The following is a 13,398-nucleotide window of genomic DNA, read 5'->3' as shown; positions in this document are numbered from 1 at the left end:
GCAAAGATGTGGACAAAAGGAACTCTTGCACACTGTTTCTGGGACTGTAAACAGTATCCAGGTTCCTCAAAAAATTAAAAATAGAACTACCATATGATCCAGCAGTTCCCCTTCTGGGTATTTATCCAAAGAAAATGAAAACACTAACTGGAAAAGATATATGCACCCCCATGTTTCTTGCAGCATTATTTACAGTGGCTAAGCAACCTAAATGTCCACTGATGGATGAATGGATAAAGAAGTGGTGTATAAAAAAGAATGAAACCTTGCCATTTGTCATAACATAGATGGACCTTGAGGGTATTACGCTAAGTGAAATAAGTCAAACAGAGAACAACAGATACCATGTGATGTCATTTATATGTGGAATCTAAAAACAAATAAAATCAAAACAATAAAACAAACAAAAACCAAGCTCATGGATATAGAGAATATATTGGTAGTTGCCAGAGGCAGGGGAGGGTGGGGGTGGGTGAAATAGGTGAAGGGGGTTAAAAAGTACAAACTTCTAGCAATAAATTAAATAAGTCATGGGGATGTAATATACTGCATGGTGACTATAGTTAATAAATTATATTGTATATTGAAAATTGCTTAAAACTTTTCCTCACAAGAACAAAAATTTTATAACTGTATGGTGATGGATACTAACTAGACTTACTATGGTGATCGTTTCACAGTATATGCACATATTGAATCATTATGTTGTACACCTGAAACTAATATGTCAATTATATCTAAATTTAAAAAAGAATTATATCAAAGCTTGACATTAGAATAAATATAGATATTTGTGCTTTAAGTGTATGGATAAGTGTGGTTTAAGTCTTGCCTAGCTGTTGCTGAGAGTATTAGTAGACTAGAATTTTCCCTTCTCAGAGTGATTTATAGGATTCTTGGCCAGGTTGTTGATTTTCTGAGTACTCTTTTTCATTATCTTCTTGCTTATCTTTTTAGAAGCTCATTATTTTTTCTGCAAGTGTATGAATAATAAAAGTTTAGGTGAAACTTAAACTAGCAAATTGTAGTACTTTTCAGAAGTCCTAGTGAAAATTTACTTTCTTTTTTACAGTTCACTTGGTTTGAAGGAGTAGGGCCATACAGTGGTAAGAAGAACTGTATCAGGGAACAAGAACTGGTCAAAATTACAATTTGGGGTTATTTGTAGAATTTAAAATACTTCATTATAAATAATCAGAAGTTTATCTACTGCATTTCACGTTTACCATTAGCAGAATAATGGAATTTTCTTCTTGTTTTTTTAAATTTTGATATATGTCATTGGTTCATCAATAACAAGAAGAATTATGATAGTTTATTCAAAGCTTTTCTGTGTAAGTACGTAAGCTGGAACCAGTTCAATCCAAAATTCAATTGTATACCTATTATGTGTGTAAAAATATGCTAGATATTTGATTTATAATGGTTCAGACAGAAATACATATATTCCAAGCACAAGATTGTTAATTGTTTTTTAAGAAAGGGAAGTAAGGAGAAAAGTCATTAGTTTAAAAAGCTTTTACCATAGTGTGGAAACACTTGAGTCACAAATATATGATCTTACTCACCTAGCCAAGCATAAGCACTAAACGAAAAAGAAAGTATTCAGCAGGTGATGTTGAACACTTTGTTGGACAGGTCATGGTCCTCATGAGCAGAGCAGTGAACACTGTGGTAGATTTAGTGTTATGACATATATTCTCATTGTTGTTGGGAAAAACTTGTTTTAATCGTGAAAGTGGGTATGAATTCTTCTAAGGCTTTATTAGAAGAAAACAATGCAAATGTTCGTTGAGCAAAAGTGCTTATATATGAATTATCTCTGACCCCAAAGAAGTTTTCAGTGTAATTGAAGAGTCAAGACATGCATATGTGAAAGCATTATAAACATAATGGAATAAGAACCTACCCTAAATTTTTAGGGTAGGCTTTCTGTCCTGGAAGTCTTCATGGAGGAAATGGGATTTGAGATGTCCACTGAAGAACTGATAGACTTCTTCATGTTAAGATGAAATTTCCCTTTTACAGTAGAACCTACTGTAATTATTGTTTGACATGCTTATTGTAAGCCATGAATTTCATTGTAGTATACTAGGGATGATGATCACAGGTTCTGAAATCAAACTGCCTGGACCCAAACTCAGATTCTACTACTTATTAGCTGCATTACCATCAAATGGGAATAATAATAGTATCTTTCTTACAGAGTTAGGATTAATGAGAATAATGCATCTACATATCATGGGAATAGCATGAGCTCTGGAGTCTGACAGATCTTGGTTCAAATCCCAGTTCTGCTACTTACCAGAGACCTTAGGCACTTGAGTTCTCCAAGATTCAGTTTTCTCATTTATAAATGGAGATGATAAAGCCTAACCCAAAGGGCTGTTGTGATGATTAAATGAAGCAATTTATGTAAAGCACTTAGTAGAGTGCCTGACATACAGTAGAAGCTCTATGAATAATTTTATGTTGTTATAAAATCTAAGTCATGTAGAGACTTCAGTTTTATCTTTCTATTCATGTTTTTAGGGTGAACCTGGTCTGCCGGGATACCCAGGGAACCCTGGTATCAAAGGTGCTATGGGAGATACTGGTTTGCCTGGATTACCGGGGAGCCCTGGAGCAAAAGGACAACCAGGCCTTCCTGGATTCCCTGGTAATATTACTTTTCTTAAATGCTTCCTTCTCTCCTTTCTTATCTACTCTAACCCATGTCACAAAGCAACTTCTTAATTGACAGACTTCTGTTCTATTTCTCAATTAGCTATGGACCAGCAAAGCAATCTCGAACTAGCTCTTTAACATTTTTGCCCAAATTTCTTTCTGTATAAAATGAAAATGGGCATTACCAACTCAGCAGGACAATATCCTGTGGGCAGAGAGCACTTTTGAGTCTTTGACTGCTAGCCACAAGTCAACTAAGAGGCCTTACTAGTTTGCTAGGTGATAATGTACACTGCTAAGCCCTAGCCTGCTGCTGATTCCCTTAGAATGTTGTACTCAGGCACAGGTGGGTAGCTGTTGGTAGAACAATCATGCAGTTCATTCAAATGATAAGGACTGAGTCATGCAAGCAAAGGGACTTAAGCACTGTAGTCAAGTAGGTGGTCTGAACTCAATTGTTATAGTACCTGCTCTGTTTACGCTTGTATTTTTGTTTGTTTGTTTGTTTTTTGGATTGCACAGTGGCATGGATGCATTGGGCCTTTGGTTATCTTTTCCTTCACCTTTTTATTAAAGTATAGCATACAGTAAAATGTACAAGACAATAAATGAGTTTTTACATTATATATATATATCCATGCACCTACCACACACATCAAGGTATAAAACAGTTCCCTTACCCCATGAAGTTTACCTATGCCCCTTCACAGTGACACCCCCCTTCCCCAGGTAACCACTACTATGACTTCTATCACCACCAGTTAATTTTACCTGTTTTTGAAATTCACATAAATGGAATGATACAGTATATATCTTTGTGTCTAGCTTCTTTCACTCATCACTATGAATGTAAGATTCATTTATCTTGTTGCCAGTCAGCAGTTTTTGTGCTTTTTTTTTTATCATTGCTCCATAATATTCCATTGAAGAAATAAACCATAATCAATTACCCATTCTCTTCTTGATGGACTTTTGGGTTGTTTCCAGTTTGGGACTATTAAGGAAAAAGATGCTATTAACATTCTTTGACATGTCTTTTGCAGGACACGTGTACTCATTTCTCTCACACAAAAACTTAGTGGTAGAATTACTGAATCAGAGGGTAGGTGTACATTTAACTTTAGTAGATGGTGCCAGTTTTCCAAAGTGATTTTATACATTACAGTCCCACCTGCAATGTATGAATGTCCATGGGTGGCTCCTGGTGGCTTGCCATAATCATATAGTAGTTAGTACTTGGTGTTGTGAAATGTCCAGTTGCCTGTATCCTCACCTCACTTGATATTGTCAGTCTTTTTAATTTTAGCAATTCTTGTGGTTATATAGAGGTATTTCAGTGAAGTTTTAATTTACCTTTTCCTAATGAATGACAATGTTAAACACCTTTTCATATACTTATTGGCCATTTGGCATCTTTATGAAGTACCTGCTCCAAGTTTTTTTTGCTCTTATTTAATGAGTTGTTTGCCTTTTTTCTTATTATTCAGGGCAGTTCTTTATATATTCTGGATATGTATTACAAATAGATTCTTTCTGTCTCGAATTTGCCTTTCACTCTCTTAATGCTGTCATGCGATGTTAATAAAGTCCTTTCTTACTCTTCTTTCATGGTTAGTGCTTTTGTGTCCTATTAAAGAAATATTTGCCTACTCAGGTTTATGGAAATATTCTAATTTTTTCTGTAACTTTCAATGTTTAAGGTTTAAGGTTTTATATTTAGGTTTATGGTCTGTCTCGAAGAAGAATAGTTTTATGGTGTGATTGGGGTCAAGGTTCATTTTTTTTCATACAGATGTCCAATTGCTCCACACTCTTTTTTTATTTTAAAGAAACTGAGTTCTTCTTTTCTTCTGCTCATCGAAAGACACCATTAAGAAAATGAATAGGGAAGCTACAGACTAGGAGAAGATACTTGCAAAACGTGTATCTCATAAATGACTGATATCTGGGATATATAAAGAACTTCTACAACTTAATAATAACAAGACATGCAATCCACTTTTCTAAATGCCGAAGACTTGGAACGTACATTTCACAAAAGAAGGTTCACGGATGTTCAATAAACACGTGCAAAAGCGATCAATATCGTTAGCTATCAAAGAAATGCAAATTAAAACCACAATGAGGTAGCACTACATTTCTACTAGAATGGCTATTATTAAAACAACTGGTATCACGATATGTTGTACAAGGATCTGGAGCAACTGGAATTCCCAAATATTGTTGTTTGTTTGTTTATAAATCACAGCATATACCTATTCTGTGACTCAGCAGTTTCACTCCTATCCAAGTATTTACCCAAGATAAATTAAGACTTATGTCTACAAAAATACCAGCACAGAGTTATTCATAGCAGCATTACTCATAATAGCTAAGTAGACCAGGTTTCCATAAATAGAATAGATATTCATGATAACTAAAACCTGACAACAACCCAAATGTCCAACAAGAAATGAATGGATTCTTAAAAATTTGGTATATCCATACAATGGAATCCTACCAATTAATTCTACCAGTATAATATGTGATAATTGTTTTTATTATGAATATAAAATAATGTCAACCTCTGGATAAATCAATTTAAAACTTAAAATTATTCTTAAATCATCAAGCAAACACCAGCATCTTTTTGAGTTTTCTTTCTATTCTTCACTGTTTCTATGCTAACACTCTAAATTGTAAATTTGAATTGTAGCTCTCAAAGCAGTGTGGTTTTTCTTTTATCATTAAATTGAGCTCTTTACTCTAGGAACCCCAGGCCTTCCTGGACCAAAAGGTATTAATGGTCCTCCTGGGAACCCTGGCCTTCCAGGAGAACCTGGTCCTGTAGGTAAGAATGAAAACTAAGGGTTTGCTGTTCTGTTAAACTAAGGCTTTATTCATTTTTGGAAAGTCAGATCATTTCTGGGAGCTGTGAACATTTTCAAGACAAAGAAACATGGTGATCATTCACTTAATACTACCTGTTAGGTACGAAGTGAGCAATTCTTAATAAAAGTTGCTTAAAATTATTAGTATGGGACCTTATTTTGGGGGCTCACTTTTTCCAAGGAGAGTTATTTCAAGTATCCTATAATAGTAGGTAGACACTCTGATTATTTTAGAATGGCAAGGTGTAGTTTTCTTTGTTTACTGAATTCTAAAGCAAATCACTTCCTTTGGCCCCATACAAGGCCTATAATTCACCCCACTTCCATCCCCCCACACATGCACATCTTGCTTTCTTATATATTCTAAAGGTAGATTAAAATGAGAAAGTGAAATGTTTTGAATACTGAATGAATGATAAAGCAGTTCCTTATTCTCAAATTATCCTGTATTTCTTTTCCACAAGATTTCATGATTTAAAAGGAGTGTCCCAGAGACACTTTGTGTCTTTTGGGTAGAACTATTTGAAGCCAAAATGGAAAGAATTGGGGATATGTAAGGAAAAGGGAATTAGGAAGATAGGTGTAACCTGCTGTACTCTGTTCTTTAGGTGGTGGAGGTCGTCCTGGGCCACCAGGGCCTCCAGGTGAAAAAGGCAAACCAGGTCAAGATGGTATTCCTGGACCAGCTGGACAGAAGGGTGAACCAGGTGCTATATTTTTTTATTGTCCTTAATTTTCTAATTTCTTCCTTGTCTACTTTAACTTTTGCCCTTTTTTACCCATAGTGAAATTGTATCTTCTTTCTTACCCTCTAAGCTACCACATACTTTTCCCTTCCTAATTACCTTCTTCCACTCCGTCCTGCGAATATTACCTCACATTTATCGATAAAGTTGCCTCCCTCTTATGAAAAACTCCATATCCTTTCTTGTTCAATTTTTCATGTCAGGAAGCTACCTGGACAACTTCTTGTCATCAAGAAGTCAACTACTCTGGATGACCTCCTTTCACTATGCAATCTCTATTCCATTTATATATATACACATATATTCATATGACATGAGTTTTTAAAGATAACACTCATCACAAATAGAATATAAGTTTATATGGTTTTCTCATGTTAGAATTGTAGTTCCATGTTGGAAATGTCTTCATGTTTCACATAATATACATTGCAGCACTTACGAAAAACCTAAATGATCCAAAAATAGTTTGTCCTTGTTTCAGTTATTATTATCTATTTGAGAATTTTTGGTTTATGCTCTAACAGGTCAACCAGGCTTTGGAATCCCAGGACCCCCTGGACTTCCAGGACTTTCTGGTAAACTTTAATGAAGCATGCTAAATCAGTCCATAAAATATAATATTCTCCAGTACACTTACTTATTCATCTCCACATACAACCCCAGACAACTCAAAGCTAGAGTTACATCTTAAAGCGTTTCTTAATTAGCAACTTAGTATAAAGAGTTGTACTATAAAAAAATGCACCATTAAGAACATTTACATATAGATATCTCTTCATTAACCTCATAAATAAGTGTTAGGGGTGGGATAGGGAGGGTGGGAGGGAGACGCAAAAGGGAGGGGATATGGGGATATACGTATACATATAGCTGATTCACTTTGTTATACAGCAGAAACTAACACAACATTGTAAGGCAATTATACTCCAATAAAGATGTTAAAATTTTTTAAAAAAGAAAGCAAAATTGTACGAAGAGGTAGATTTCACTAAGTTTTTAAAAACCCTTTTAGCCAGAAGAAAAACACTTTTTTCTCCCCATGGAAACCAAAACCAAGGTAATATAAGAAAACTGTAGAAATATGTACCAATAATAAAAATGTCTATTGAAAACTCCATCTTAATTTACATCTTGCGTTTTGGATGGGTAGGTGTGCACACACATCTACCTTCCCTCATTTGTTCTTACTATTATTGTAAGCACCAAGTAGTCAATTAAATGACTGAATGTGTGTACAGATATGTATGTTTATGTTCTGAAATGACCATTGGCTATTCTATGGAGGCTTTTTTCAAACCACACATAGATCTCTTAGAAATTCCTGTATTTTTTTCATGAATCCAACATAAAAATTATTAGTCTAATCTGCGACTGTTTTATTGCTCTCAAGCACGTCGGTGGTGTAGAAAAGGTGTTGAAAAGAGTTCATCTAGATTGTGTTTCTAAATCTTGGATAGAATGGTCTTCGGGGACACACAGCAACCGTTGAAGATCCATATCTTCCAATGGTCTCAAAAATTAGTCTCAAAACATTTGTGTTAGGAATTTCCTCCAGCTATCTCTAACCTATTGTTGCAGATATTTTATACTTTTCTATTTTTCTCCTTTTTTCTCATAACTACTGGTCATGTGATCATTGCTGTGTGTCCTAATACAAAGGATATCTTTTAGGATGCAAGTTATTATTGTTTCTATATTTCTATACATAGAGATAACAGTATGGGTTTTCTGGATGGGCTGGGGATTTGGTAGGAGGTAGAAATGACCTCAGTAAATTCCATTACTTGTTCTAGTAAGTGGGAGCAGCTTTAGTCTTACAGACAAGCCTGATATTCAGTATCATTTAATGTGTTCTCTAACATGACTTCACTTTCATAGGTCAAAAGGGTGATGGAGGATTACCTGGCATTCCAGGAAACCCTGGCCTTCCAGGTCCAAAGGGTGAACCAGGCTTTCATGGTTTCCCTGGTCTGCAGGGTCCCCCAGGCCCTCCTGGTTCTCCAGGTCCAGCTCTGGAAGGCCCTAAAGGCAACCCTGGGCCCCAAGGTCCTCCAGGGAGACCAGGTATGTACATGAGTGGTAGGGGAATGGTCTATTTATTAGTCCATTTATTTCATTTTGCTGGTAGGTTATTCAGTCTTTAGGACTTTCGAATCTATAATCCAAAGAACTTCTTAAAAAGAAAGAGCTTATTTTATTCATAGCTCCATCCATTTCCATGGCATCTAATAATTCTTTTCAGTAATGCGTTTCATCATTTAAAGTTGAACTAAAACATACCAACTTGGAGGAAAAAAGGAAATAGTGGATTTATTAGTCTTTTTATTAAACATAAAGCTATACTGATAACCTGGCAGCAAAATGTCATCTGCATTTTTAATGTGAGCTTCTCAGCATGTCATCACAGAAATCATTTTAGTGATCACCCAATAGATGCTTGTGGTCCATACCAAAACTGTTGCTATGGTTCTGTCATATGATCAGCAAATGTCACCAAGCACAATAAAGAAATTTTATCTTCTCTAGGAGCTAGGCAATCAAATTTATCTTCAACATCACAGCATGATTAAATTGAATAGTGATCTCTTCATACCAGCTTCATGTCTATACCTCATTTGTCTTGTGTTAACTGCTCTAGTAGTCTCAGTTTTGCATCCAATGTTCACTTTTCATTTTGTGTTTGTGCTGTGTCATTTCATTTTAGTAAGTTTGGAAACGCTCATTTTCATCCTGAATTAATGTCGCTGAGCTCAATCACTGGAGATAGATTATTAATACATTCTTGAGACTTGATATTCAATTTTTATATTTCTAATTATTGAAAACTTGGCCCTCATCGATTTTTTAAAAATAAGAGAAATGTAAGATTAAAAAAACAAAGCAATTGCCTTTTTATCCTTTGAAGGTCTCTGACCCATTTTTAAAATGTATTTAAAAGTGAAAATTTCCATAAACTCTGAAGAGATTGCAGTCAGTTTTAATACAGTGTGCTCTAAAAACATGAATTAAATGGGATCACATACTTTGTTCAGAAGATCATTTTCAAAACTAGATTTTATCTGATCTGATTTGACTGTTTATAGAGAGTGTTATTTAAAGTTTTACTTTGGTTTACTACTGAAGAAAAGCAGTGAAAAGCTCCTCAGCCATGTTAATTCTCTTGCATGTAATGTAAAGAATTGACACAAATATCTTGCTTGGTTATGCATGCAATAATTCAAATAAACCAAACTATTATCATTTTTTGTATTTTAATCAGCACTGTGGCTGCTTATTCTTACTAGTAATAGAGCTCAATGCTGAACATTACTCTGAAATATGTCAACATAAAGACATCAGTCACAAAGGTTCTTTAAAAATTACTGTTTCGGACTTCCCTGGTGGCGCAGTGGTTGAGAGTCCGCCTGCCGATGCAGGGGACACAGGTTCGTGCCCCGGTCTGGGAAGATCCCACATGCCGCGGAGCGGCTGGGCCCATGAGCCATGGCCGCTGAGCCTGTGCGTCCGGAGCCTGTGCCCCACAACGGGAGAGGCCACAACAGTGAGAGGCCCACGTACCGCAAAAATAATAATAATAATAATAACTGTTTCTAAAAGAAATAATAACAAAAGTAGTCAGAAAAGAACACACATCTGACGAGTATTTGTGACTCCTTGATTTGTTCATAAACTACATATTAAAATGGAATTTTAAACCCAATTGCTCTTAGAATTGATTGTTGTCGTCTACACTCATAGTAATAATTATTATCAAAATGATTTTTGGTCTTTCAAAATTTGTTACATGTGCTGTTTTTATTTTAGTGTTGATGTGAAGTGGTGATAGTTTGGTTTATATACAGATGCATGAATATGAGCTGCAGAGTATTCTTTTATTGAATTAAAGTTTAACTTGAAAGAAGTTAGTGTAATGCTTTAGTTTCTTGATATTTCTAACAATTTTGATATTTTTCCTTTTTGTTAATGATGACATTGGGCCTTGGTGAACTTTGATCCCTATCCAGGTCCTACAGGTTAGCTCCTTAACTCCAAAGTAGTATCTGCATGAAGTATGAAACTTTTCTTGTATTTATATATATATATATGTATGTGTATATTATTTATATACACATATATAGTGTATGTATATGTGTGTATATAGGTGTATATACACCTGTACCTAATATTTTCAAGTGTTTGAATATATTTTAAGAGCATATATGCCAATTCAATTCTTACATGTTGATCTATCTCTGAAAGTTGTCAGGAACTTGCAGAGTCCAGTTTTTCTGTCTATTGGAATAACTCAAAATTACCTAATTAGGAAAACTGATTTATCATTTTAAAATTCATATATTTGTGTCATTTTTAGTTGAAAATTTTTAGTACTCAAAAGTATATTGTATACTATTTTACGTTTACCTTTAGAGTGTATTTCCTATTTTTGCCTCGTATCTGTTAATGTAAATGAAATATTCTTCAAAAAGACATTCTTTTTAAACAATAATATGTATTATCAAATCCTGCAAATATGCAATTCTTGACGAGCCATACCTCTTGTAATTTTTCAAACCATCCCATCTTCACATTTTGGTTTGTCACAAAGTTCTAAATTCTGCTGCTATGTAAATGGACTAATAGGCACAGAGTAAATAAAAAAGTCAGTGCAACCAGCACAGACTAGAAACCTCTTAATCTTACTTTCATCCTATACATATAAAAAGTACACACCCAAGAAAAGTTACCAAGAGCTGCCCATTAGAAAACTGCTAATTCATATTAAAAGATGTTCACCTAATCAGGAGTAAAAAGAACCACAAATATCTGAGTGTGTTTATTATTTTTCAAGATAAATAGCCCTTTTCAAATTTCTAAGGAGGAACTAAAAGGGGAAAAAGTATAATCCTGAGTTCTGGCTATTGGAAATGGCAGGAAATTTTCTCTTCTTATGATTTTAAAATTCATAATTTTTCAAGATTCTTTTTAGGAAGCCATCTATCTCTGTGTGAATCAATTCCCTGGTTTATTACTCCCCCACAAACCCATCATTTCATATAACCATAGATTATCGATCTAGAAGGACCTCATTTTTACATTTGTCAAAGAGGTATTCACAAGGCATTTGTTGATGATAGCAAGACAGATTTTATTCAAGACTATTGAATTAGGGAAGAGACTATTGTAATAGCAGAGACTGAGCTCAGCTCTGAGTACAACAAAGTCAAATGGAGATTTATAGTCCACTAGCAGAGTGAAGGAGTCAGTGGATGAAAAATTACTAAAAGGAGACATCAAGGGTAAGCAGATTCTTGCTAAACTGGCCTGTTAGAGTTCTCGCTAAAGGCAGTCCAAGGACTTACACATCAGGATAAGCAATGAGGAACTTGATCAGATATCAAGGGTGGGGAGGCTCTCCCTAAACTGACTTAGCAGGATTCTTGCTAAAACTGGACTCAACAGACCAAGGCCAGGGCCCAAGGGGTGAGGCCTAGTTGAGAAGAGGGCTCAGAGAAACCTGTCTAAAGTTTAGTCACAGATGAGGAAACTAAGGCCCAAAGAGGTTAATAAGCTTGCTCCAGGTCATATTGTTAGTTACTGGCATAGCTGGGAATCTGACTTGGGGCTCTCCAGTACTCCGTTAAGTGTCTGTTCTACTAGTAACATGTATCATCTTTCCACAAAGGCAGTTACATAGCTTGATGCTTATGATCTGGCCTCTTATTCTAGTTATAAATATGATAGATGATGGAGCAAAGCTGCTTCTGCCATTTTAGGAGACTCTTATAGATAGCAGACTGGGCCTTGACTTCGCTTTCTTGTTTTCTGTTAACTCAAAAGCTCCATCAACCCCTACTAACTGCTTCTTGTGTTTTTCCTAAATGGATGTCATCAAAAAGTTTAAGACAAACACATGATATTTAACTATTGCCAAGATAAAGAGAAGACTAGGGTATTCTTTGAAGTAATTTTGAGTCCTGTCCTATCTGACTTACATAGAAGTCTGCTGCCTTGATCACTTCCAGACTTTACTGTCAGCTAGAATATTGTTTTCTTCTGAGGCACGAGAATATATTCAAAGAAGAAAAAGGAAAGTAGCCACATTACTTTAAAACTGATTTGACAACTTATTTACCAGATGTACTCTAAATTACATAGTTATTGGAATCTGGTAGCTGCAGCGTTCTCTTCTTTGCAACAGTTGAAGACTACAACCTTAAGTGGAAACTGGATTTAAAATTTACCAGTCAATTCATCAGCTTATCTTTAGTTACTACCACGTATATACAAGACTTGAGATTTTTGTTTTATTTTGTTTTTCAGCTAAACTTTGTTAGATCATTTGAGAAATAATGGATTGAGAGCCTCATGTACAAAATTGACTTGGCATATAACTCATTAAAATGTTACCTTTTAGAAATTAAAGTCTTAGAAGTTTTGCTATGATATGATCTGAAGTTTTCCTTGTTACTTACTCAGACTGAAATATCATATAGTTCAATGACATATTTTTCTAAGAGTTCTTGTTTTGGTCCTTCTATATCAAACACATATATAAAATGTCTTTACTCAAACTCTGAATTATCTTTGGTAGGAATTCTAATTTATCTAGCTAATTGTGTTGCCAGACTGCTCAAAGTGTTGTCTTGAGTCAGTTTGCTGTATGTGATTTAGAAACCATTTAAACAAACAGAAACTGAGTTTTGGCCTCCTGAATTTCAAATCGTCAAATGCTTTAAAAGTTTTATCACTAGGTAGTAATAGCAATGTTTTATATTTATATGACATACCACCATTTATATCATGTAACATACTTTCATTATAAGCTCCTTGAAGGCAGAATTTGGGTCTAGCTAATCTTTGAGTTCCCTGTAGCATCTTTCACATGGCAGATATCAGGTCAACATTTTTTTAAATGAATTTGATCTTTAAAACAACTCTGAAGGAGGTTAGGGCAGACAACACTATTCCCATTATGTGCGTGAGAAAACAAGCTCAGAGAGATTGAATTACCCAGAATCCCACAGATATAAGTAGTAGAGCCAAGAATAGATCCTAGGTCTTCTGATTCCTAGGATTCAGTGCTCTAGCACAATTTATTCTCTCTGCTAACCTCAGTGCTTATAAATCATAACAAG

General features: G+C 35.0%; 1 protein-coding gene across 1 annotated transcript in view; it reads left to right on the top strand.

The window, feature by feature from the left end:
- Positions 1-13,398, top strand: part of COL4A5 (collagen type IV alpha 5 chain) — a 218,670-nt gene that overhangs the window by 185,515 nt on the left and 19,757 nt on the right. The window contains exons 37-41 of the mRNA XM_067722504.1: positions 2,533-2,659; positions 5,417-5,497; positions 6,146-6,244; positions 6,808-6,858; positions 8,162-8,347. Coding sequence (XP_067578605.1) covers positions 2,533-2,659; positions 5,417-5,497; positions 6,146-6,244; positions 6,808-6,858; positions 8,162-8,347 — 544 coding nt within the window. The remainder of the gene's footprint in view (positions 1-2,532; positions 2,660-5,416; positions 5,498-6,145; positions 6,245-6,807; positions 6,859-8,161; positions 8,348-13,398) is intronic.

This window comes from Pseudorca crassidens, chromosome X (genome assembly GCF_039906515.1).
Source record: "Pseudorca crassidens isolate mPseCra1 chromosome X, mPseCra1.hap1, whole genome shotgun sequence".
NCBI classification, from domain to species: domain Eukaryota; kingdom Metazoa; phylum Chordata; class Mammalia; order Artiodactyla; family Delphinidae; genus Pseudorca; species Pseudorca crassidens.
Note: the sequence above shows the minus strand (reverse complement) of the source record. Positions and strands in the feature narration are given on the sequence as shown.